A 27,691-nucleotide genomic window follows, 5' to 3' on the forward strand; every position below is an offset into this window, starting at 1 on the left:
AATTTGCATTCTCAGTGAGCAGCTGTAGCAAAATCAGACAGCCTTGGTGTACTGGTCATCTGGCTGAAACCTCCCTCTAACATGCAGGAGACAGAAAGATGTTTTATAATAAAAAAGCTAGTGTTTTGAGAAAAGTGTCTCCATGTTCAAATATGTATTTGTCTGTGAAATATTAGAGGCGCGGTGTACCAATTTGTGCCAGCAACCCTATCTTGTTGCAGCCTTGAAGAAAGCACACAGTGAAAGGATGTCATGCTAAGAAATGTAAATGCTTTCGTAAGCAAAAGGACAGCAAGATAAAGGAATATACAACATCACCAACAATGTGATTGTTTCTAAAAGAATAAAATTAAATAAAATGGAATGTTACTAGGCTTAAAGACACAGACAGCAAGCCTAGTTGCTAAAACAACGTGCCCACAAACATCACTAAAGGGGCTTCACTACATCACCATGGAACAGTACAGCCAAACTGCCAGACTGGGTCCTCCCTCAGAAACAAGCTTCCTGGGACTGGTTTTGGGGTATCCCCCCTCATTAGCACGCTAGCTTGAATCCAGTGGCACAGTGAGAAGGGGACCCACTTCTGGGCATACCCTTGCCACTTTGGGCAAACATAACAGCGCAAAAAGATGATGAGCGGAGTGCTGAAACTTTTCAAACACTCACCCCTAGTCACAGATCTGGGTTAAATCCATTGTTCTTTTGCTCACCATGCCACCCCAGTTTGGACCCAGCCATATGCAAATCAGTCTTGACCTGTCCCCATGAGAACAGTCCAGTCCGAACTGTGAGACTAGGTTCTCCGTGGACCGTAAACAAGCATCTTGGAACCAGTTTTGGGGAATCATCCCTCATTAGCCAGACTAGCTTGAATCCAGTGGCACAGGGAGCAAGGGACCCACCTCTGGGCATACCCTTGCCACTCAGGGCGCACATAGCAACACAACAAGATAATGGCCGGAGTGCTGCAACATTTCAAGCACTCACCACCTTTCACAGATCAGGTTTAAATCTATTGTTCTTTTACTCACCATGCCACCCCTGTTTGAACCCCGCCATCTGCAAATCAGTTTTGACCCTGTTCCCCATGGGAACAGTCCTTCCCGAACTGCCAGGCCAGGTCCTCCCTGGCCAAGAAACAAGCATCCTGAGACTGGTTTTGGGGAATCACCCCTCATCAGCCAGGCTAGCTTGAATTCAGTGGCACAGTGAGCAAGGGACCCACGTCTGGTCATACCTTGGCCACTTAGGGCGAACATAGCAACACAACAAAATGATGAATAGAGTGCTGAAACTTTTCAAACACTCATCCCCAGTTACAGATCTGGGTATAATCATTTTTTCTTTCGCTCACCATGCCACCCCAGTTTGGACACAGCCATATGCAAATCAGTCTTGACCCTGTTCCACATTGGAACAGTCCGGCCTGAACTGCCAGGCCAGGTCCTCCCTTGTGTTGCTGGAGAAAAATCAAACAGGCAGGGTTCCTTGTTTGAAAAGATGTGTGGCACTGCATGTATACAAATGAAAGCTGTTAATGTGACAGCTTTACTAGGAAGCTGGGATAGAGAGGTGTGGGAGCTGGTGAGAATGAGAGGAAGACTTCATGGAAATTCTAACTGAAGTCCTCTTGTTGTCAAATATATTATTAGTGCATTGTTAGACTCTGCAATGTAAGTGGCATTGTAATATTGCAAAGGACTTACTTTTTGTAGACCATTATAGATAAGAATTACATCTCCCTTCTTTTCTCAGGTTCAGTTATCTTTGGGGTCTACATGATTGAATAGATGCAGAGCATAAAGGGAGGGGCAGAAAATCTGACAGCTGTTAGTGTGGAGAAAACAAAACTGTACTTTGGGGCACAGTTCAGGCAGTAAGAGATACTTTACCACCCATATAAGCATCATATGGTTTAAACACCCATCAACAACTGCATTAACAGCAGTCTGAACAAAGACAACATTATCTTCAGACAGAGGTCTTCGAGAAAGCAATGTTCCCAGCTCCAAGATCCTGGTTGGGAGTCTCAGAACAACAAACTGAGACTTCTTTACATCCCTAAATCCATAGGTCATTCTGGTGGGAAAAAGTCTGTTATCTTGAAGAATGGCAAAGTCATTACCAAAGTCAGATGGGTGCTCTGCATGGTACATAATGGTATATTCCACATTTCAAGATGCATGGAATATACCGAATCGATGCAAGCAAAAAAGGCTCCAAAGGTTCTGAAGATGGCACTTAAAATATCAGCAAGTAGGCAGTGGTGAATATATATGTCTGTTACAACAGCAAGTAATAGTTATCTGTTCATTATACTTCTTGAAACAGAAGAAAGTTCCCAAAAAAGATTACAGGCCAGTGGTGCATTAGTAAAAAGCCAACATGAAGATTACAGTGCAAATATTTCAGATGTTATCTGATCATCTACTATATAAACTCTTACAATTGGAGATTGCAAGTGTGCAGCGGACTTGCAAGACACCTACTTCCGCATTCCGATAATGTGAAAGCAAAGGAAGTTCCTGAGATTTGTTGTTGACAAGTCACCTTCCCAGCAAAGGTCCTTCCTTTTGGGTTGAAATCTTCTCCCAGAATTTTGCATGCCGTTAGCAGTGACATATTCAAAATAGAAAAGTATTCCCGTTTATCCATCTCTCAACAGTTGATTGATCAAATTTGGTAGTCCGGACAAAACTGGCTGTTCTGTGCAAATTCGGTCTTCAGGTCAACGTTTCAAGATCAACATCCACTTAGTTCAAACTTACTCTGTACATGAAGTTAGGAACCGTATTTCATTCGGAGGAGAGTGTATTGTCATTAATTCTTAAATGTTTGCCGCAACAGAAAAAAGCCATAACCTTGTTCCTTTTTGCAATTTCAACTGCAAGTTTTCCAATGATACCACTTCAACAGTGCCTAGAGGACCAGTGGAGCCTGAACCACAGAAAGTTTGAAACACACGTCTTATTTCTCTGAAAGTTAGTCGATCTCTACCTTGGTGGCAGAATAATTTCATTCTTTTGCAAAGCATTCCTTTCAATCAATAATCATGTTAAGAAGTGTGATTATCTGTCATACATTTATCTATCCATCAATCAATCAGATTTGTAGAGCCCGACTGCATCACCTGGAGGTGTGGGGGGGTGGAAGTGGGGAGGGGTGAACTGCCAGTTCTTCTATTGGTTGATCATCCAAGTCTTGTGGTTCTTCTTGAACTGCTGGAGAGATGGCAAGGATCTAAAGGTTAAAGTGCAGGAGAAGGCCTGGTGGGAAAAGGAGTGGCCTCCACTGTTCATCTGGTGTATGCGATGTGTGGCTGCTAGGAAGAGGAACCTAGAGCGGAGTTTCCTGGTAAGTTGGTGGAAGTTCACTCGAGTGTTGAGGTACGCCAGCCCTCCATTGTGTAGTCCCTTGTATGCGTGGGTGAGAATCTTGAACTGGCATGTCTTCGCTGCTGGTAGCCAATGGAGTTTCCTGAGGTGAGGGGTGATGTGAATCAATGTGGGGATGTTGAGAATGAGTCTGACTGCAGTGTTCTGGATAATCGGTAGTTTCATCATGAGTTGGATGGAAGTTCAGACGTAGACGGAGTTGCCGTAGTCTAGTCTGCTGGTGACTAGAGCTTTTGTGACTGTTCACCTGGTGTTGGGAGCCATCTGAAGATCTTTCTGAGCATTTGGATGGTGAGAAAGCAGGCAGAGGAGATGGCGTTGACCTGCTTCTTCATGGAGAGTGGCTGTTGAGGATAATGCCAAGGTTGCAGGTTTGTTCAGTGGGTATGGGGGTTGGGCCCAGTTCGAGTAGCCACCATTTTTTGTTCCAGATGGTGTCATTGCCTTTCCCGAAGATTAGTTCTTCTGTCTTGTCGGTGTTGAGTTTGAGACAGTTGTTCATCGAGGCAGCCATGTCTCTCATCCATCTTTTGAACTTGTTCTTGGTGGTTATAGGGTCATTAGTCAGGGAGAGGATGTCATGGGTGTCACCCACGTGGGAGATGAAGTTGAGTCTGTGGTTCCTGACAATGTTTACCAGGGGTGTCATGTACACATTGAACATATTATTACCTCAACTCCTAAATCCTATCCAGAATTTACAAATCTATGGCAACAGTGTTGTTTGTTTGCAACTACCAAGCAACATGATGATACATCATTCAGTCTATATTTCTCTTATAAAACTAGTACAACCTAATGCCAATTTTTCCAAGCTCCCGCCTATAAATATTACGGAGGGGCGACCTTAACATAAAATTTGCTCAATAGCAGACGGAGTCAATAAACAGACATGTTTCCATTTGCCCTGATTCTTCGATTACCAACACTAACCTAGGACTAAACAAAATAAACTATTTTCCCAGTTTGTGTATTATTCTTGAATCTCAATATGCATTGTTGTAAATGAGATTTGTTCCCTGAGAAAGCTGCACCAGCAAATGTGGACAGAGAAAGACTAATGTTAGCAAAAGGGAGAAGTAAGTCTTGTTGTGTTATCTTTGCTATATAACAGTTTGTGTGTTTTGGAATAGAATCAGTAGTGAGCATCACACTTTGATTGGAATTCAAATCCTATTTGCATGAGTGATTTGTGAGACTAACCTGTATAGAATCAAACAATATGGTTAAAAAACTAAATATAATTTTTGCTACATGTTCTTGGCGCATTGTTCTGTCATTATTTGTTGAATGTATGTTATATGTAAGTTGGTTGATGAAAGTGATTATGAGAATCGTATCACCTAACTGGTCATTTTAGCCTCTTGTGAATTAACCAGGTGCCTATCAGTGCAGTGAAGTGTAGTACTCTGTGCATTGTGATTCATATAGCACTTGTATAAGGAAACAGGAAACAACTGACATGAGGTAGTACAGCATCTAAACACATTTTTTTCTATGCATTATCTCTCACTCTTTAGGACAGGTCTCCTGTTACTTATCAAAATAAAGTCCACTGAAAGAGAAACATATGTACATTTGTGAAAGTAAGTTCTTGAGAATTTAGGATGGGGCCGTTTATGAAAAAAAGATTAGCGATAGTAAATTCATTTCAAAGCAAGACGAGTGACATCAGCATATTTTTTTCTACACAGTCAAGAAGGCACGCCTATTTAAGTTTTGTTTGCATTTGTTATTTTAATTTATTTTGTTACTTTATTGTTATTTCCTAAACCCCCTTTCTTTAGGGTCATCAGATTGTTAGTGTTGCCAGGGTTTGCAGTGTTGCCGAGTTAATGCTGCCTCTGTGATCGTGCAGTGAGAAGAATTTGTTCCGGTTTTGATACCAAGCTTGAGACTACCTCGCTGTGAAGAACATCAGTTTACATAAAGGTGGTGTCTGGAGAACACCCTGTAGATGACATATGAAAGAAGAACCACCCCAAACTGGTTCTGAAAGTGGTGGCAGTGGATCCATATCTCCTGTTGTCTTTGACTATATAAAAGCAGAACCCACTTGTTGCGGTTCTACGTTCTCTGTGACCAAGAAATGCAGTGCTTCGTAGACTAGTCGAGAGGACTGCAGTGCAGTCCAAGCTGGTGTCTGCCTGACACCCAACATCCCAAAGATAAGAAGACATCTCCTGAGTCCACCCCTTGCGTCGAGGCTGATTACCTGTCCTGAAGCACCTAGAAACCAACGTGCTTGCTGAGAGAGGGAAAGAACCTACTAATCTTGCACCATGGTGAGGGGAGGGGATTATTTACTGGGGTTACCCCCAATCGCCCCCCCCTCCCCAAGGGAGCAGAGCACCCACTAAAGCATCAAAGATAACATTTTTTTTATATGGGATGGGGTGGCCCACCCTGGTATTATGCCATGCACCCATCCATCCCATTACAACTAAAACTATTTTTCTTCCCCTCCTGAGGGGCAGAGAGCCCACTAGACACCTGGACAAATACAAAAGAAGGGGTGGGGAATGCCTGCCCAGACGGCCTGACCGACGGCCATGACATCGCCCCGATGGATGAGTCCAAGTCTTTAGTAGGGGTTTTGAATTGGTTGATGTTTGGGGTGGGAGTGGGTGGGGGGTGTTGGGCCCATTTGGGGACCTGAGTGGGTGGGGGGGTGCTATATGTACCGGTGGTTTGGTTTGATATGTTGGTTTTGACTTTCCTTCCCATTCCCTGTCCTGCAACTGCTCTTACTCCCGTCCACAGTGGGGAGGGTGGTGGGGGGGGGGGGTGGAATGACTGTATGATTGATTGTGATGACTTCCTAAAATATGACTCCTGTGCGCTGCCTGAAGTGGAATGTCTGGAGGCTAAATGATGGACGCAAGATGAGACTGTTATCAGCTTATATGATAGATATATGCATGCACCAGGAAACTCACTTGACGGATGCCTCGGGGTCCAGGGTGAGGGCTAGCTGGATTGGTGAAAGTCATATGGCGGTGTATTCCTGCTATGCTCGGGGTGGCTATATTACTTTGAAAGGGACTGCAGTGGAGCACTGATAAAGTGATCACAGACCCACAGGGCCGATATGTTATGTTATGACAATAGCTGGTCCTGCACTGACAGATGGCTCGGCTGTAGAGATGTTGAGATTTGGGCTGAGGCTATTCAACATATGCCGCGCACCTTGTCGGACCACTCTCCGGTCCTGCTGGAGCTGGCGATCCCCAGGGGCCCCTGCCGTTGGTTCTTGTGGAGATTGCCCTGCGGAGCGCTACGCGACCAAGCCTTTAGAGAGGAGATTCGCACTGCTGTAGTAGTCTTTTTGCGGCCAATCGGGGCTCAGTTGCTTCGGTGGGTACCTTGTGGGAGGCATTTAAAGTAGTGATCCGCGGGATCTGCATTGCCGAACAGCATGGGGTGCTGAGAGCCCTCCGTCGCAACTTGACGGAGCTAGAGGCACAGCTGGCACTGCTGGAGAAACGACTGGCTGTGAATAGCTCAGGAGAGCTCCTGGCCGTGATGAGGGAGACTATGACAAAATATGAGGAGGTGGCCCAACATGAGATCTGTTTTTTAGGCAGAACACGTAGATATGGAGAGAGTGAGCGAGCTGGCAAAACACTAGCTGCTATGCTCAGTGGGCAGGGAAGTATATTGTGAAACTCCTTGATTCTGATGGGGTACGCCATACTGGCACGAAGGAGGTAAAGCGGATCTTGACTGATTTCTATTCTGATCTATATGTAGAGGGAACAGAGACGTGCTCTCCGACTCCTGCGGAGTACTTTGAGGAGATAAGTTTGCTCAGGCTGGAAAATTCTCAAAGACAGTACCTGGATTTTCCCTTCTTCGTAGAAAATGTAAAACAGGCCAAAAGCAGTCTGCCAGGAGATAAGGCCCCAGGGTTGGACAGCCTGCCTGCGGCCTTTTATAAGGAGTACACGGACCTACTTGCGCCACACCTGCTAGAGATCTATGCGGAGGCGATTCAGAAAGGTATGCTCCCCACTTCGCTGTGGGAGGCACTCATAGTGACAATATTGAAGCCCCGGAAGGACCCACGCTGCTGCGGCTCATATGGACCTGATCACTAATAAACATAGACAATAAGATCCTAGCGAAGCTTATTGTGACTAGATTGCAACCCCTGCTTCCTTCTCTGGTATTGCTGGACCAATCAGGGTTTGTTCCTGGACGCTCCACCTCATATAACCTCCGTACCTTTTTTGCAATATCTAGCATGATCAGGCCAGATGAGTGTGCTGCAGGGGTGTTCCTTGATGCCACTAAGGCATATGACTCTCTGGCGTGGTCCTACATGTTTAGCCTGCTGGCGATGGTGGGGCTAAGCCCTCGGTTTATTCAATTGATTTGTTTGTTATACACGGCTCCTCTTGCTAGACTGAGAATCAACGGGACGGTGACAGACCATTTCCCGATAGCTAGGGACACTCTGCAAGGTTGCCCCCTCTCGCCGCTGCAGTTTGCGGTGGCGATGGAGCCGCTGGAGCCGCGATTGAGGCAGCATCATAACCATAGGGGGTTGGTGTTCAGGCAATGACCAATTCTCGTCTCTATGTGTGCAGATGATGTTGTACTCTATGTTGGTGACCCACATCTCCATCTTGATACGTTGATAGACAAGATGGTGCATTTTGATCAAGTTTCTGGGATCACGATCAACTGGTCGAAGTCAGTGTTGCTTCCTCTGTCGACCGCAACACAGAGATGTCCTTCTAGATAACCTCTCGGATGGGCTGAGGGGCCGGTGAAATATTTGGGTATATGGCTTAGCAGAGAGGCAGGCTAATTGTGGTCAGCCAATTATGGCATAACCATTATGTGGCTTGAAGATAAGGTGGCGGTCTCTACCGCTTACGTTGATTGGCCGTATAGCAATAGCTAAGATGGTGGTGCTGCCCAAGTTCCTTTATTTGTTTTTTAATATACATCTAGTTCTTACGACTGGCTTTCTAAGGAGACTTTGATCTTTAGTCATCGCTCTTGCCTTGGGGGAGGGGGGGGTACCCAATCATGATTTTAATGGGAAAGATTGACGTTGGCATTTGAGCAGGGTGGTTTGGCAGCTCCAGATCTGGAAATTTACTATAACTTTGCACAGGCCCATTTTGCACACTTCTGGCTGCACCCTATTAAATATTTACTGCCTCTGGCTCCGGAGGGGGATTCCATCTGGGGCGAGTGGTAGGATCCAGACTGAGATGGATAGATACTGTGGAATGCACGACACAAGCTTGGAGAGCTCTTCTGAAACGGGCAGAGGTGGAAGAGCCCTTTGCGCCTTTGATGCCGGTGAGGGATATTATGGAACTGCAGCAGTCGGAGGAGGGGCGGGTATGTTGAGCACTGGCTTATTCTCAATATGTACACTCTGGAGTCTTGGTTTCCGGGGGAGTTGTTTGTCTCATCAGAGGCAGCGCTGGGTGAGATGCATGATATTGTGCTGTACCTTTTACTCTTTCTAAGAATTAAGGCTGCGATATGAGCACAATACCTCTGTTTCCCTGAGACTCCTCCAGTGTGCAATGCATTCGAGCTGGTGTATAAACTACTGTCCCCACATGGACTGATCACGGGCCTGTTTGTTTGTATGCAGAATACAACAGTCCTGAGTAGGACCACAGCTCAGGTGAATTGGGAGAGGGATATAAGTGAAACTCTTTCAGACGGGGTATGGCGATATTGCTATATGCTACTGTGAGAACTCTTCCCTAACTATAGATTGCGCTGAATTGATTTCAACTTCCTACACCGTTTATACTATACGCCAAGCAGATTAAAGAAAATGGGTGTGAGATCGGATGCTTGCTGTGAGAGATACTCGGCTCCAGGGGCAGACTTTCTGCGTGGAGCTGTGGAGCGCTGCAGTGCTATTGGACAGAGGTGCTGGAAGCGATTGGTGAAATGGTTGAGCAAGATGTCCCGCATACCCCCAAGGTTGCTCTCCTGGGATATGTTAGAGGCATACCCCCAGAACATAGGAAATTGACGGGGTTGCTGCTACTGCTAGCTAAATGCAGGGTTGCGGTGTACTGGGGGAGGAGGCAGATACCCTGGTGCAGAGAGTAGCTTGGGGATGCTGCATATTGACAGGAACAACTCTTGGTCTATTGCTAGCTGATGCCGGCAAATTCTAGGCCCCAAGATATAGGGGCCCCCTTGCGATCTTACCTCGTGACTTGATCATGAGGAGAAACTGGTCAGTTGACCCATAGAATTAGATACTAGGCAGGTGGCGAGATCCTCTGGAGAAATGTGATGTAGCTACCCCTCTGAGGGTGTGAAGCAGTGAATATGCAGGCCCCCCCTTCTTACCTTCTTCCCCCCTCCTCCTGTTTCTTGTTTGTTCTTTTGTTCGGTGTTGAGAGTGAGATGTTGTTCACCATAGCTGATGCCACTTGATACTGCGCTGGCACATCCAAATATTAGCAGTAATTCTCTCACTGCTCCTTTTTGTGACTGTTTCTTGATTGATGCGGAAGAAGACGATATCTTACAATTTCCCGTTGGTTTTAATGATGTCTATGATACCACATCATGAGGCTTAATATAAGCATGATGCTCATTATGTTTTCATTTTGTTGAATCCGCTTCATGGTGTAAGTTGTGTTTGACTGTGTCTATTGTAAAAATCATTATAAACAGGAAAAAAAAACTTTAAAAGATATCACTTCGAGGAAATGCATGAAGCTACACTGCAACATATGATCTGGAAAGTAGCCTTGTTAGTGTTTTTCACCACAGTTCATAGAGTGAGTTAGATTCAGGTACTGAGCAGAAGAACCTTTTATGGTTCTCCACCATAGCAAAGTTTCATATCAATCAGCTTCACTGCCTATTTCACTCTCCATCAATGAGAGATAATTACACACTGAAGATGTTAAAAGGGCAACAAAGTACTGCTTAAATAGGAAAAAATAATTAGGATCATCAGATAGTTTATTTGTAACTATAGCCCTTTAACACTGGCCAGCAAGCATCTAAAAAGAATTACTGAAGATAGGTAGTATCTGAAAAAAGTGGCTCACTGGATGGTAAGCTGGTCTTTGAAACTGAATGGAGACAAAACAAAGCTATTAATGGTGGGTAATAATGGTTCTTCTAGAGTATACTTGGTTGGCCGAACAGCCTAGAGACTCCTCCAGAGCCTTCAAACGCTACAAAAAGCCTAGGAATATGGCTGGGCATCTCCCTGTCGATGGAAGTACAGGTAAAAGAAAATGACCTGTTCATGCTTCACCCCGTTGTGAGCACTGCAGAAAATATTGGACCTCTTCCATACTCCATTTAGAAGAATTGAGGTCCAGGCACTAATATTGTCATGCTTGGACTAAGAAAACTCCTTTTATGCGGGCTCACCTAAAACAGTCCTAAAGACACTCCAAGTGATCCAGAATGCTGTGGCCAGGACACTTTTCAAGCTTCCCAAGTTCACCTCAATCAAAGAGGCCTTGGCATCTTTGTATTGGCTCCCTGTGGAGAAAATAATTAAATTCAAGACGCTGCATATCACCCGTAGGGCATTCAGTCACAGAGGACCCAACATGATTAGGGGTCTTCTCACTCCCTACACTCCTGTGATGCTATTAATTGTGTTTGACCAATGACTTTGTGTTTCACCACTGCGCATATTAGTTGCTCAATGTTCACCAGTAGCACATTATATGTTTTGTTCAGTTTAGCCGCCTATTGGCTTTGACATTGCATTAGCCATTACATTCTGCCTATTGGCTTTGACATGCTGTATTCAGTTTAGCCACCTATTGGCTTTGACATTGCATTAGCCATTACATTCTGTATTCTGCCTATTGGCTTTGACATGCTGTATTCAGCTCAGCTGCCTATTGGCTTTGACATGATATTAGACATCACATTTTGTATTCAGCTCAGCTGCCTATTGGCTTTGACATGACACTAGACATTACATTTGATATTTAGGTTAGCTGCCTATTGCCTTTAACGTGGAGTTAGACATTGCAGTTGAGAATCCAAGCTGTATTTTTCCAAGCTGTGTTTTTCCACAAGATGAACCAAGCTGTTTTCTTCACAGCAGACTAGACCTGATAATAGAGAGTACATTTGGTGTTTTCCTTTCTGCTCAGGCTTGGGAAGAGGAGAAGTCGAGGAGATCTGGTCAGTCTCCAAAGGCTTGCGTAGTTTTCCCGAGTCTGAGAGGAGGGGGCACGCTTTTGTAAGGATGACTCGGGGCTTCAGAGATTTAGATTCGAATCTGCTTGACTTCGGACTGGAACTTGCCGCCAGTTGCCAGTCTCCCGTGTGGGTAGATAATCTCTTTCTCGCAGTTGACCGGAGTCATCAACTTGCAGACCCCAGAAAGATGAAGCTGTATATAGGCCTTACACGGTTAAGAATGTAATTTATTTTGCTTTGCATTGAATATCTTATATATATAACCTGCTGTGTACATTGCAACTGAGAAGTACTGTGATATATTTTGTTTTCATTGCTGCGACTACTTTTGTGCTTGAAATCTATTAATTCGTCTCTCAAGAACTTGTGGGTGGGGAAGAATTAACAACAATAAAGGTCTTCTTTGAACTCAGAAGTGCATTCCAGAGATGTTCTGTAAGCTCTAATACGAGATAAGTAGGAAGGCAGAACAACTCCCAAGAGGACATTAAGGTTTTCCAATACGGGCCTGTTGAAATTCCTTTGCAACCGAAAGGCCAGATGGGAAGGTAGATCCTTTTCCCATGTATCCCCTAAACCAGTGGTTCCTAACCTGTGGTCCGGGGACCCCTGGGGGTCCGCGAAGCCTCCTCAGGGGGGCCGCAGCTGCTTAGAAAATGTAATAATATTAACAGATTAGGTCCCCAGCTTTCAGTAATGACTCATTGGGGGTCCTCAGATTCCATTAATCATTCAGTAGGGGTCCCCGGGTTCCAATACTGATAAAGTGGTGGTCCACAGAAGTCAAAAGGTTGGGAACCACTGCCTAAACTGTGGAATACTGTGCCCATTGGATTGAGAACAGAACCTAATGAAATTCATTTTAGGAAACTGCTTAAAACCTGCCTTTACGCCAACTAGCTGAGGTACACGGGAACAGGCCTGTTCAGTAGTTACTCGCACAGCGCAGGGAAGGCTGCACTTTATAAATCCACATAAGATAAGATCTTGCATTTTGTTGTATTACCAGAGACAAATAGTTTGCTTTAGAACAAGCCTAAAGTGCCCTCAACTACTGGCCACTATGATCGCTATGTTAAGACATGTACTAGTGATAAAATATATAGAGAGCTGCCATCTGGAAATCATTGCATACGTTTGCAAAGCACTGTTGTCTTGATTCTGATTCTAGATCAGACGTCCAAGTTGGCAAGGCCTCTCTGTGTCACCTGTTTGACTAGAAAACTCCTTAAGTATCTTAGCAGTTTTCCTTTATTTTGCCCTCTTGACTCGGCCCATCTGAGGGATTTTGTAATTCTGGTCAAAGTTTATGAATATTCGCTAACATTTCTTACCTGTACTACTGGTTTACCATATTAGGAATCTTTGGTCAGTTCATGAACAACACTCCCTCCGTCCTGGAAGTCAAGGGAGATCAAGATTATGATTTTGTTTTTCTGTAGGATTTAATCAGTAGTCTGTCTATTCCTATGTAGTCATTATTCTTTCATTTGTCCTATATTTTAACTGTTGAACGTTTTGTTTTTAAGAAATTAGTTCTTGAGGTTTTAACTTCAACAGAGGAGGTTTAACGTTGTTTTAAAAGCAGTCTAGAGAATAGATAATGCCTTTCTAGGGGCATCAGGCTACATAGCTTATGAAAAACGTGTTTTTGTCTTCTAAATAAGTGCTCCAAGGTTAACACAATTAGGTTTAAATCTTCAGTGTTCATGAATTCAACAAAGATTTCTATAACGGACAAAATGTATTACAGGTGAGAAATATTTTCTTCCTTCATATTTTAGTCTTCTCATGCATTTCCATTCTTGCCGCATCTCCTTCATGTCTGCACATTCTGCCTAGGGTCTAACTGTCTAACAAGTTACAAATCATTGAGTAAAATCTACCTTCTTGTAGCTAATGTACTGGAATACTTACTGTGTAACCTATATTCAAATCAGGTGAAAGTTGTGTATTAAAAAATCGTCAGAGTGGACAAAATAATTTGAGTTTTGTGCTTCTTGTTTGTTACTTCTGAAGTCATTTTCAACCTTGTTACCAGAAGTCTTAATCATCTCTTTCTTTTCTGCTAGGTTTATATTGAATTGAACCAACCAGTAATGGCAGCCAGCCTGTGCTTGGAGCTTGGGAATGCCCTGCAGGTTTGTAAAACATATTAATCACTCTAATGTGAGAACATAAACTTCACCCTCATGGGATCTCCATTTGGAATTATCACCGAAGTGCAGTATCCTTACTCACAAATATGTTTATATACACTTATCTTCTAAAAATGCAACTTTGTAAAATTGAAAAAACAACAAGTGATGGACGGAATGCTGAACATTGTCAAACACTCACCCCCAGTCATAGATCTGGGTTTAATCCATCGTTCTTTTGCTCACCATGCCACCCCAGTTTGGACCCAGCCATATGCAAATCAGTCTTGACCCTGTTCCTCATGGGAACAGTCCAGACCGAACTGCCAAGCCAGGTCCTCACTGGACCGGAAACAAGCATCCTGGGACCGGTTTCGGGGTTTCACCCCTCATCAGCCAGGCTAGCTTGAATCCAGTGGCATGGGAAGCACGGGACCCACGTCTGGGCATACCCTTCCCACTTAGGGCGACAAAGCAAAAACAACAAGTGATGGACGGAATGCTGAACATTGTCAAACACTCACCCCCAGTCATAGATCTGGGTTTAATCCATCGTTCTTTTGCTCACCATGCCACCCCAGTTTGGACCCAGCCATATGCAAATCAGTCTTGACCCTGTTCCTCATGGGAACAGTCCAGACCGAACTGCCAAGCCAGGTCCTCACTGGACCGGAAACAAGCATCCTGGGACCGGTTTCGGGGTTTCACCCCTCATCAGCCAGGCTAGCTTGAATCCAGTGGCATGGGAAGCACGGGACCCACGTCTGGGCATACCCTTCCCACTTAGGGCGACAAAGCCAAAACAACAAGTGATGGACGGAATGCTGAACATTGTCAAACACTCACCCCCAGTCATAGATCTGGGTTTAATCCATCGTTCTTTTGCTCACCATGCCACCCCAGTTTGGACCCAGCCATATGCAAATCAGTCTTGACCCTGTTCCTCATGGGAACAGTCCAGACCGAACTGCCAAGCCAGGTCCTCACTGGACCGGAAACAAGCATCCTGGGACCGGTTTCGGGGTTTCACCCCTCATCAGCCAGGCTAGCTTGAATCCAGTGGCATGGGAAGCACGGGACCCATGTCTGGGCATACCCTTCCCACTTAGGGCGACAAAGCAAAAACAACAAGTGATGGACGGAATGCTGAACATTGTCAAACACTCACCCCCAGTCATAGATCTGGGTTTAATCCATCGTTCTTTTGCTCACCATGCCACCCCAGTTTGGACCCAGCCATATGCAAATCAGTCTTGACCCTGTTCCTCATGGGAACAGTCCAGACCGAACTGCCAAGCCAGGTCCTCACTGGACCGGAAACAAGCATCCTGGGACCGGTTTCGGGGTTTCACCCCTCATCAGCCAGGCTAGCTTGAATCCAGTGGCATGGGAAGCACGGGACCCACGTCTGGGCATACCCTTCCCACTTAGGGCGACAAAGCAAAAACAACAAGTGATGGACGGAATGCTGAACATTGTCAAACACTCACCCCCAGTCATAGATCTGGGTTTAATCCATCGTTCTTTTGCTCACCATGCCACCCCAGTTTGGACCCTAGCCATATGCAAATCAGTCTTGACCCTGTTCCTCATGGGAACAGTCCAGACCGAACTGCCAAGCCAGGTCCTCACTGGACCGGAAACAAGCATCCTGGGACCGGTTTCGGGGTTTCACCCTTCATCAGCCAGGCTAGCTTGAATCCAGTGGCATGGGAAGCACAGGACCCACGTCTGGGCATACCCTTCCCACTTAGGGCGACAAAGCAAAAACAACAAGTGATGGACGAAATGCTGAACATTGTCAAACACTCACCCGCAGTCATAGATCTGGGTTTAATCCATCGTTCTTTTGCTCACCATGCCACCCCAGTTTGGACCCAGCCATATGCAAATCAGTCTTGACCCTGTTCCTCATGGGAACAGTCCAGACCGAACTGCCAAGCCTGGCTGATGAGGGGTGAAACCGGTCCCAGGATGCTTGTTTCCAGTCCAGGGAAGACCTGGCCTAGCAGTTCGGGCTGGACTGTTCCCATGGGGAACAGGGTCAAGACTGATTTGCATATGGCTGGGTCCAAACTGGAATGGCATGGGCAGCAAAAAAACGATGGATTTAGGCCCAGATCACTGTACTGGGGGTGAATGTTTGACAATGTTCAGCATTCCGTCCATCACTTGTTGTTTTTGCTTTGTCGCCCTAAGTGGGAAGGGTATGCCCAGACGTGGGTCCCGTGCTTCCCATGCCACTGGATTCAAGCTAGCCTGGCTGATGAGGGGTGAAACCCCGAAACCGGTCCCAGGATGCTTGTTTCCAGTCCAGGGAAGACCTGGCCTAGCAGTTCGGGCTGGACTGTTCCCATGGGGAACAGGGTCAAGACTGATTTGCATATGGCTGGGTCCAAACTGGAATAGCATGGGCAGCAAAAAAACGATGGATTTAGGCCCAGATCACTGTACTGGGGGTGAATGTTTGACAATGTTCAGCATTCCGTCCATCACTTGTTGTTTTTGCTTTGTCGCCCTAAGTGGGAAGGGTATGCCCAGACGTGGGTCCCGTGCTTCCCATGCCACTGGATTCAAGCTAGCCTGGCTGATGAGGGGTGAAACCCCGAAACCGGTCCCAGGATGCTTGTTTCCAGTCCAGGGAAGACCTGGCCTAGCAGTTCGGGCTAGACTGTTCCCATGGGGAACAGGGTCAAGACTGATTTGCATATGGCTGGGTCCAAACTGGAATGGCATGGGCAGCAAAAAAACGATGGATTTAGGCCCAGATCACTGTACTGGGGGTGAATGTTTGACAATGTTCAGCATTCCGTCCATCACTTGTTGTTTTTACTTTGTAAAATTGAAACACTTAATTTTCAACACCTAATGAAAGCTATAATGATCAATGTTTGCATACATTTACTAAAACAAAAATCCAGTTATCTATTGAAACAGTGTTTAGGTTTGTTGAGAGGACAAGAAAAACTCTCAAAACCTTTTACAAGAAAGAGAGGAAAGAAAATCATGGTGATGTAGCTAATGAGGCTGCATCCTAAAATTTCAAATCTGTTTGCTTTGCGTGACAATGCCATTATAGTGCCGCTTGCGAGTGACTGCACCTGGAGCAGATTCTCTACTTGAGAAGCAGCTAAATCTACTCGAAAAAATGTATTCAAGTAGATTTTCTACTCCAATAGGCTGTTCAAGTTGTTTTTTAGTACAGCAAGCTTTTTTTTTTTCCCCCCCGACGGGATAGAATTGGCCCAAGGACTCCAACTTCCTGTTCCTGTCCAGCATGTACCTCATAGTGCTTTGTCCATCTCTCCGTCTTTTTTCACTTAGATTTCAAGGTGGAAGGATGACTCTCTTTGTGTGCTGAATATATACCTTTGGATTTAAGGACTTTGTTATTTTGATAAAACACAAATAAGTTCAAAAACTATTGTAAAGGGTTTTGTTTGTTTGATAGGGTATGCATCAGCATTTCTTGGTACTTTTATATGATTTTTAAATGTCATTGTGGTGGGTGGCCTTGAGTTTCAGTAGGGGCCTAAGTTATTTGTTGCAGTTCATTTATAACCTGTTAAAAAGGAAACATGTGGCACAGTAAAGTTCAGTTCATTAGTGCATGAAAGACCTGTTTCTGTGGTATATGTTTTTTAAAACAACATTTAAGGCAAGGATGGCATTGGCTTAAATTACAAATGCTGGCTATTGTTTTTATTTCATATTTGTTTCCTACAAAAAGTATATATGCAGGGTGATATTTGATGCCATAGGAGGAGTTGTGTTGTTGTTAAATTTGTATAGCCCATTTAATTTTTGTGTTTGTCATTGCTGACTTAATGGTAGTGTTTTCTTCAGTGTTACTATGCCTTCTCTGTCTGGCCAGTGTGTGTGTATGTGTTTGCCATGGGACACCATTTGTCTTTATTCTCCATGCCATGTGTGTAGGGGACATGTTCTGTATTGTGTGTCCCCATAGGCCGGAATATGTTCTTTGTTCTCCATGCCTCCTTGCTCGTTGTTTTTTTACCATGTTGCGGGAGACAATTTTGTGCAGCTAGCCTGTGTGTTTTTGCGATAGGCTTGCACGTGTTCTTTGTTCTACATACCTCCTTGCTTGCTGTTGTTGTTTGACCATGTAGCCAGTGGCCATTTTGTGCAGCCTATCAGTGTGTCTTTGCCATAGGATTACATATGTTGTTTGTTCTCCATGTCTCCTTCCTTGCTGTTGTTGTTTGACCCCGTGGCCGGCGGCCATTTTGTGCAACCAGCCAATGTGCTTTTGCCATAAGCTTGCATATGTTCTTAGCTCTCAATGCCTTCTTGCTCACTGATGTTCCTTGACCATGGGGGTGGAGGCCATTTTGTGCAGTCTGACAGTGTGCGTTTGTCATAGGTTTGCACATGTTCTTTGTTCTCTTTGACTCCTTGCTTGCTGCTTTTGGTTTGACCATGCGGGCAGAGTCCATTTTGTGTACTCAGGCAGTGTGCTTTTGCCATAGGCTTGCACATGTTCTTTGTTCTCCATGCCTCCTTGCTTGCTGTTGTTGTTTGACCATGTGGCCCGCGGCCATTTTGAGCAGCCTGCCAGTTTGTTTTTACCATAGGCTTGCATGTGTTTCTTATTCTGTATGCCTCCTTGCTTGCTATTGTTGTTTGACCCTGTGGCTGGCTGACTTTTTTGTGCAGCCAACCAGTGTGCTTTTGCCATAAGCTTGTATGTGTTCTTTACTCTCCATGCCTCCTTGCTCGTTGTTGTTGCCTGATCATGAAGCTGGAGGCCATTTTGTGTACTCAGCCAGTGTGCTTTTGCCATAGGCTTGCACTTGTTCTTTGTTCTCTATGTCTCCTTGCTCGCTGTTGTTGTTTGACCATGTGGCCAGCGGCCATTTTGAGCAGCCTGCCAGTTTGTTTTTGCCATAGGCTTGCATGTATTTCTTTGTTCTCCCTGCCACTTTGTTCGCTGTTGTTGTTTGACCATGTGGCTGGCAGCCCTTTTGTGCAGTCAGCCAGTGTGTCTTTGGCTTGCATGTGATATCAGTTTAATAATATGCTGGAGGATCATTATAGTATATGTATATTATGAACATGATTATGATGAACAGTGCCTTATAATATATTAGATGTAATTTCTTGCATTTTTCATCTGCACCTCCTTGCTTCCCATAGATTTCTCATACTACAGTAGTACAAAAATCAACAATTCATTTTCACTTTTTTTTTTTTTTTAATATTATTTTTAATAGTTTATTTAATTTATTTTGTAATCTTTTTCATTTTGCCTCGAACCAATCCATCCACCCCTGACTGCTATAAGCGCACAACAGCATTAATTTTTTCAGGTATTATTCCTCTTCCCTCTAGACCCCCTGCCAGCCATAGAATTGGTGCACTGCACACATACCAGCATCATCCATTTTTAATGATTATTCAGTTTCGTCCTGGACCACCTTGCCTGCCATAACACACAAGGCTTAATTTTTTAAGGATCCTCCCTGGCTGCCACAGGTGTCTCCTTTAGAATAGATGCACATAAAGCAAATAACTATATCTATATGTTGTGTTACCCTGATTGAAAATGAAATTTTATGTTATGGTGGTGTGGTCTGACTTTAAAATGATTGGATAAATTGTTGTTAATTATGACCTAAGTAACCAACCACAGTAAAATATATTGTCTTTGTCTGTACTAACTCAAACTGCGTGTTTGCTTTTAAGTGCGTAAGAGAATAAGAGACATCTTTCACAGTACTGCCGAACAGAAGGCCTGTACAAAAATACATGACATCAGTCCTCCAATCTCTTCACTTGTGCAGCTTAGTGCCACTGCCAACTGACAGCTTTAAGGGGGCCCCAAAGAAAGGTGATACCAAGAAAGTGGCCAGTGGGTAGAAGCAGCTTTCCGCCACTGGCATGCCGACCGCAACCCTTTTCAGGAGGAGTGTGCCTATCGCACCGGCCTCCGTAGAGGAACCTGAGAGCAGCACTCCAGCATCAATGGCACCACCCCAACCTGAGCCCAAGCCCATGTCTGTCAGTGAGTCAGCCACTGCAATCATGGCGACGCCGATGAGCAGTGACGTTGAATTGGATGTCGCTTTTGCAAAGTACTACCCAATTGTTTCAGGAAACAGAGGAAAGTTGGCAGCAGCCGCAGCCAGCAATAGTAGATCTTCCTGAAGTTGGAGCAGAACAGGAGGTTGAGCTTCCTGCCGAGCAACACCCTTCTCTTTTAGAATCATTAGCTCGGAGATTTCCAGCAAGAAATTAGAAGGGTACTCCACCATCTTCTTCAAGCACCCCTTCTGATTATAATGATTTGGATGTGAATTGGACCCCGACAGACACCAAGAGATGTCAGGAGAGGCAAGGTAAAAGAAAAGTTCCTGAAAACCTTTGAATTATTGAAGGGGATGATGAGAAGGATGACGGTGAGCCAGTCGTTGTTATGGAAATTGGCACAGAAGAGTCTGAAATTACCCCTCCTATTCAGCCTGCTCCGAGGGATGTGGCACAGGTACCACCACCAGCTGCCACATTTCTGAAACCCTGCACCAGCCCGTAAATCAGTAGAAGTATGCGTTGCGGAGAGGCAATCAACGACACATCCACCTACCTCCAGTTCTTCTCCAGGGATTTGCACTGACACACTAAGAAAGTACTCTTTCCCATTTTGAGACTTTTTTACAATGAACAAGCAGGAGGCGAGCATTATAATATGTTCCATATGCCACATAAGTCTTCCTCGAGGTAAGCCTGGTTCACACTATGGTCCTGGAGGCCAAACGACCCATATGAAAAGCATTACACAATCCGGTGGGAGAAGCACCTTAAAAAAATCGCTGAATTTGATGATGGTGAAAGTGAGGAGAGCTGGGAAACATAAGCTCCAATCACAGTGGGAGGTCATGAGGAAGAAGAGGGTGACATTTTTACGCAAAGCAGCCCTGTCCCCAGTGGTGCACCGGCGTCACCCACCTCAGCTACTGCAAAATGGCCTAAAAGACTCATAGTCAAATGTCACCAAATTCTCAAATGTCACCTTTGTCTGTTGCCCCAGAAAAGAAGAAAATCCAGGCCACTATTATGGGATTGTTTGTGCAGGAGGGGCCCTACGATCACAACCACCCAACGGCACATTTGTACAATGAGAATCTGGCTAAAATGTTAGCACTTGACCTCCACTTTCTTTTTTTTGGGAAGGAGTGGGATTTTTCAAATTTGTGGCAGCCATCTGCCAGAAAAGGAAAGTGCCAAGTTGGACTTATTTTGCCAGAGTAGCTGTTCTGGCGTTCAATCATGATGTGCTGCACTTGGTTGGGCAAGCTTTGAAGCAAAGTGCTGTTCACACTATCCACCTGATGACAGACATGTGGACCAGTTGTCAAGCGACTGATTACATGTGTATCACTGCACACTGGATCTCTTTTGCGGGTGTAAGACAACAGCTGTCTTCAGGTGTTGGTCCTGAAGAAAGTTTTAAGAGCATTTGTCGGCATGCAACAGAACCCATGTTCACCATGGAGAATTCCTACACATCTGCAAACATCATGGACAAATTTAACAGCAGCATGCTTGGATGGCTGCGACCTAGAGGTCTCAGAATTGAATTTTCTTGCCATTGAAAATGGCAGTGAATATAGTCAAGGCCATAGCAGATGGTTGCTATTTCGGGGTCCCGTCCTAGTCAAATGCCGGACACAGATGCTACTTCCTTTTGAAGTTTTCACAAGGGAATTTAGCAGGGAGGACAGTATGATTAGCCAAGCTTGTTGCATCTGCTACAGGACCAGCTAAAGAAGGCGTCTGAAAGGTTTGCAGTCGCAGGTGTGAACAAAAACACAAAAGCTCATGCATTGGTTGATAGCTTAATCCTTTGCTTGGCTTGTATAGCAAGGCTGCAAAATTATATCATGTTGTCCAAAGAGGACATCGTTGTCGCACTACTTGATTCAAGGAACTAAAAAATTCGGCCACTTGCATTCCTTTTTCTGAAGGGGATGTTGGAAAGTACAAGAGATGGATTGTTCAGCAAGCCAGCGATCTGGAAGAAGAACGGCTGGAAATTACTAGACTCTGTCTCCTTGTTAGAAGTTCTTGAGTGCTATCTTAAGAGTAGCGAACAGCAGCACCAAGAACACAGGCAAAAACAAAAAAAACAACTACAGGAATAGAAGAATTGGCCCAATCTTCTGCATTGGCTTGGCTTCAAGTGGCAGGTCTTAAGTCCAGTGCAGAGGCAAAGGCAAAAGAGGTTTAGCAAGTGACAGCATCAGTGGCCACTGAGAGGATGTTACAGGAGTATCTGTAACTCTAGCTAGATCAAAACCCATTGTTGTATTGGTATGCACCAATGGCCTGTGCTCAGCAGGCTGACAATAAAGTATCTGGCTTGTCCTGTTGCCAGCGAGCCTGCTGTGTGTGTGTCCAATGCAGCTGGCGCAGTTGTCACAGTGAGAAGTACCAGCCTTTTGCCTCAAAACGTGGAGAGATTGACTATGATCAAAATGAACCAACATTTCATACCACACGATTACACCGTTGCTGAACAGCACAAGATGAGGAGAAGGATGATTGGTCAAAATCAAGTGTATTAGCTGACCAACTTGTGGGTGAACCATCTACGTTTGGGGGGTGAACTCTACATCCCTGACTGAGCATGCCACCATAGTTCTTTTTAATTATTTGCCATTTAACTTCTATTTTTGTCAAAAACACATATAGCTAGTAGAACTTTATTTATGTTTGATTTATGCTGCCCTACCATTAGTCACATGTATTGCCGTATTGGAGTTGGACCAGAGTACAGGGAAGAAGCCTTTACATTTCTTCAGGACATTGAAGACCATGCCTGCTCCCTCACATGCCTGTCCTTTTTTGCATCACCTGAAGACAACGATTCACAAGTCTGCCAATGCCAAATACCAATGTTTTGCTTGCATGAAAGGGAGTTACAATTGTGTTGTTAACACCATGCTTGAATTGGAAGAGGTAACTTTTGTACCAATGAGGAATGATATATTATTGAGTGATTGTGAGTGATGATTGATGATTTATGTGGTGACAGACAGTGAAGGAGGGTGTTCATCTAATTAGTAAACTTGATTTTGATGATTTGCAATGTTGGGGTTTTGATGGGTGATAATTTTTCCTGTAGGTGATCGGCCCTTTTTAACTTAGTGAAATTTACCTGCATGGTCCACTCCTTTTGTTTGGTTCTTCAGAGACCACACCAGTGACTTTAGTTCACAAACACAAATCTACTACACAACAAAATACTCCAATTCTGTATCTCTATTTGTTCTTCAACAGCAGCACACTAATGGTCTATCTCGTGCAGGTCGGGACTGGGACGGAGATACTCGGAGTCAGGAGGAGGATAGAAGGACTCATGGCAGCACTACCTCAACAGCCAGAAGAAGGAAGTTATTGACTTCAGAGGGAAACCAGGATGATGAAGACTCCGAGGCCTAGTACTTAGCTCTGTGGGCTGGAGAGAGGTGTGTTGATTTGGAAAATGCTAATGAGTGTGTGTCTGCAGTGCTAACTCAGACATGAAACTCATCTTATGCTCCTGCTCTGCCTTTGAGTCCTCTTGATACACTTCCCATGGAGCTTACCTTCCTTCTGTCCTTCTTCTTAACTCTACAGTACAGTTTCTGTTTTACAATCCTCAGGACTTTTCCTCGCCTGCACGAATGAAAGGCTAAAGTTCAACACACCTACTTACCTACCGGACAGGTTCAGCCAGGCACCCATGAGTGACGGACATTCCGAGAAGAATACAGCTGCACCACCCACTTTGGCAATACATTATTTTTCTTTGAACAATCATAACGTTTTAGAACTGGGTGGGTTCACTTCACTCCTCCATAATTTATATTTTTCAAGCCTAGATGACAGAACATTTAGATATATACTATCTTGGGTCTCTGGGGTTTTAGGACTGTTTACAATGCAATTAGCTGAACTTTGTCATACTCATACATTTCCTTCCACAGTAGATTGATGATGGTGTGCTACTCAGTGCCCTGATAAATATTGATGTGTAGTGTTTGTATTTGTCACACCTTTCCCCAAATTCCCTTTCCCATCCATACATTGAACGCATAACCCTCTTCCCCCGGTCTGTGTGATTTATTGAGATGTGACTTTATTTTACACCATAAGTGGATCACACACTTTGTGGGGTGGATGTGGTGAAAGCGACACCAACTCATTGCCGGACCTTCTGTTACCTGAGCAATAACCCACAATGACCCCATTTACCCACCCACGCATCATTTGTCAACATCATCATTTAGGCCTTGTGTTGTATTGCTTAAATGATTAACCTTGTCCACGCCACTCCTTAATCTGAGTCCACTTCTCCTGACTCAAAGATTTCTTAAGTTTAGTTTTAATTAAATACTAGCTTCCCATTGCTTAGAAGAAGTTACTATTTCTAATTTTAGGTATCATACCAGGCCTTCTTTTGCTGGATCATGGTGGTAGACTGGTCTCAGTCTCTCTAAAGTTATGATCTAAATAATATGACCCAGCAACTCTGTTTTCTTTCAATCTAATTGCCCATGATGGATAATCCCTTGATCAATCCTACAGTTGATGTTCACTTAGGTGGGAGTGTAACCTCTCTGCTACTACTACTACCACCACCACCAAAATGACACTTTGAGAAATCCTGCAGTAAAAAGACTAAGAGAGGTAGCAAACCTCACTTCATCTATTCAGGTAAGGAACGTATGGAGTGAAGTGAAATAGTTTAGTTAGTAACTAACGTCTTCGGAAGATGTTGTTTGTGTGTATCTCAATTGTTGTAGGCAGTATAGGTAAAGGCAATCCCCACTTAGTGTTCAATGTAGTTATAGTGTGTAGTAGGGTAAAGGTGTTACTAACTGGCATAAGCATTTTTTTAAGCAAATTTCAAAAACAGGCAATGCTAAAAAACGGCAGTGCAAAGTAAAACAACAAAATAAAGATTTAGGACATAAATATAGAAATTATTCCCCTTTTAGTTTTTAACAATTCTAAAACCCACTCTTTCCACCCACAACAGCACCACCCCTCTCCCTGAGGAAATCACACTCTCCCCAACCAATGTCCAAAGAAAACGTAGTTGCCTTAGGTCCAAGCTAGTTCAAACCTCGGTCCCAACTCCCTTTCCCACCCTTTCCACCAACAACAACTGTCCCTTCCACGCTAAAATATATACTTTTTTTAAAAAGAGCTAAAAGGGGGTGTGCTCTACGCGGTTCCAGAGATCTTTGAAGATTTCCTCAAGGTGTGCCACCCTGCGATCACAGCACTCCAGAGGGACGCGATGTTGGAAAATGCGGTCTGAGTGAGAGGGTGGGCATCAGTGGTCACACATTAATGGGCAGCTGCCAGTAGACGGCTGTGCTGCCAGTGTTTTTGCTGCTGGGAAGCTGGAGATGGTGGCGGTTGACTGGAGGATCTGGGACCTGCAGGCAAAGCAGCTGCCTCGTCCTGCTCCTCCTGCAGATGCATCAGCCACTACGTGGTCCTCCTGGACTAGCTATATCAAGCGAAATAAAAAAAGACAAAATATAAACAGTGCTCTGTGCAAACACTTATTTAAAATTAGAGGAACACAATAGCAGTACATTGTTGATCTACTCGGACCATTGGAATTTGATGTGGCTGATGACGAGTCACAGGGCCGTTTTTTACCAGCACATGCCTCACTGTAGTTGACGAATATTGAAAGGAAAACATTTGAACATGCATGAATCCGGTATGGAAGCCATGAAATATATGAATGACTTCTCCAGAAAAATGTGTCACATCCCAAAAGAGATTTTTCAATTTCTTTTTGCTGGCTAGGACAGAACCTAGGAAAGAATAAAGGACTGAAGTACTAGGAGGTGACTGAGTGGGCACTGGGAGAGAAGGGAAAGATACCTTGTTTTCAGTTTGAAATGCATTGAGAGCTTTGTAAATACTGCATTAACTGAAGCGAATGCACATTACACAGACAACACTATTGTACTTCCGAATTAGAACAAGCTGCAGTTAGGTCATGGCATGGGTGACTAAATGTCTTGGCAGGGACATGATGAATGATGATGGGTGGGCAGATACATATCTGCCCTGCTTGACAAAAACAGTGAGTTAAAGGAGTAGACAGAAAATTAAAATAACCTCCACATTGAACCAAATCTTTGATATCTAAGCATACATTTCCCTCTCCAGAAGAGCTCCCTTATTTCTTCATCCAAGCAATTATCCATTCATTCTTTCATTGTTCTAGTCATCCTTTGATGCTTGCCATTTAAGCTTTACATTCTCTCATTCCAGTCTTTCACCATTCCAATTCATCTATCCATATATCCACCCATCCATCCATACATTTACCTAGGCAACCTTCAAACCATCCTTTCACCCATCCATCCTTTTACCCATCCACCCTTCATCCACCCAGGCATTTCTTTCACCGATATACCCTTTCATCCATACTTTCACCCACCCAAGCATTTCCTATCACCGACGTACGCAGCCTTTCACCCACCCACACACTCTTTCACTTGTTTATAATTTCACCCATCTTTTATTTTAACCGTCCCTCCTCTTTTCCATCAACCCATCATTTGTAGGGTTCATTATGAGCTTTTGTCTACAGAGTTGCAGATAGAAGAGGCCATTAAGAACTTAAGCCCTGCTGTAGCTGCTAAAGCAACGGGTTCACAAGCAAAGCCCTTTCAGTGAGTATACTACTAATTGTCAATAAGCAAGCAGTATGACTTACCAACACTTGTCCCTGCTGCTGCCTGTTTTCCCCCTCCAACCACTGTCGAGTGTAGTGCACTGGTGCTGCCGTTAGCCCCAGCACTGGTGGTCGGTGCAGCTCAAAACAAATTACACATCTTAGATGCCAGATATGCCTGCCATTGTTATTTTTTAAGAACAACTACAACTAAATACAACTACAGTAGATTGCTACAGTTCTGTATTCTTCTATCATTCACTTTAGGAATTTTGTTGGTTAACTATGTTAGAAAAGCCAGGTAGTCAAGTCAAGCCAACCGCAAACATTTCGTAATGGAAGGGCAGAACCAAGTCACTGAAGCGCATTGAAGGGGTGGAATAATTGATCAATCAAGGACATATGGTGAGGTCATGGTAGGCAAATGCAATGAGACTGTCCTCATACTACTTTCCAGCAATGCTTTACTGTCCTCAACACTGCTGGTATGGTATACAATTAAATAAATGACTGATAATTACAACACAACATTTGGGGTGGGGGGTCCACCATGACTATGGCCGCTCTCTTGTTTTACTATGAGCAAGAAAAAGAAAGCCTTCTTCACAAACATGCGTGGAAAAGCTTACATGGGCGTACAGCCTTGATAGTAGAATACCGGTCCTAAAATCGATTCTCTTAGTCTTACAATACCGGTCCAGATGATATATAAGGGGAAAGGGAAAGCTTACTAAGAAGCAGAAGAAAGCTGCAGAAGAGTACAGACAGCAGGAAGTCAGATACAGAAACATGAAATATAGAGAAAAAAACAGGATAATGCAGGGATAACAAGAGTTTAACAAACCCTGGATAGATCAAAGATGAGTAGGGATAAAATAGTCAGGCACAGTTAAAAAGGAGAGATTATTCTAAATGGGGAGAAGTAAAAGTTAGGGAAATAATAATATAAACAAGAGGACGTATCAGGGCCAGCATATCTGTCAGCTGCTGCACTAGTGGTGGCACCACTGTCTTCCTGACCCTTTTCTTGCTCTTGGGTGCTGAGATAAGAAATAAAGAAGATAAAAAAAAAACAGATTAGTGATACAGTTCCTCTCCCAAACAATACTTTGACAGGCAAATGAAGTAACATTGTACTTTTCTAAATCAGATCACCTATAGTACTAGTCGAGTTGACCTATTATTAATTTCCAAAACAGCCCTGTTCCAAATTTCCTAAACTTGAACTACATTGGGAACTAATAATGCATTGCAACAAATGATCT

General features: G+C 44.2%; 1 protein-coding gene across 1 annotated transcript in view; it reads left to right on the forward strand.

Moving 5' to 3' along the window:
* The window catches only part of LOC138285069 (40-kDa huntingtin-associated protein-like), a 665,864-nt gene that overhangs the window by 229,507 nt on the left and 408,666 nt on the right, over positions 1–27,691 (forward strand). The window contains exon 5 of the mRNA XM_069224556.1: positions 13,649–13,717. Within this exon, the coding sequence (XP_069080657.1) occupies positions 13,649–13,717 (69 nt within the window). The remainder of the gene's footprint in view (positions 1–13,648; positions 13,718–27,691) is intronic.

This window comes from Pleurodeles waltl, chromosome 3_1, assembly GCF_031143425.1.
Source record: "Pleurodeles waltl isolate 20211129_DDA chromosome 3_1, aPleWal1.hap1.20221129, whole genome shotgun sequence".
Taxonomy (NCBI): Eukaryota; Metazoa; Chordata; class Amphibia; order Caudata; family Salamandridae; genus Pleurodeles; species Pleurodeles waltl.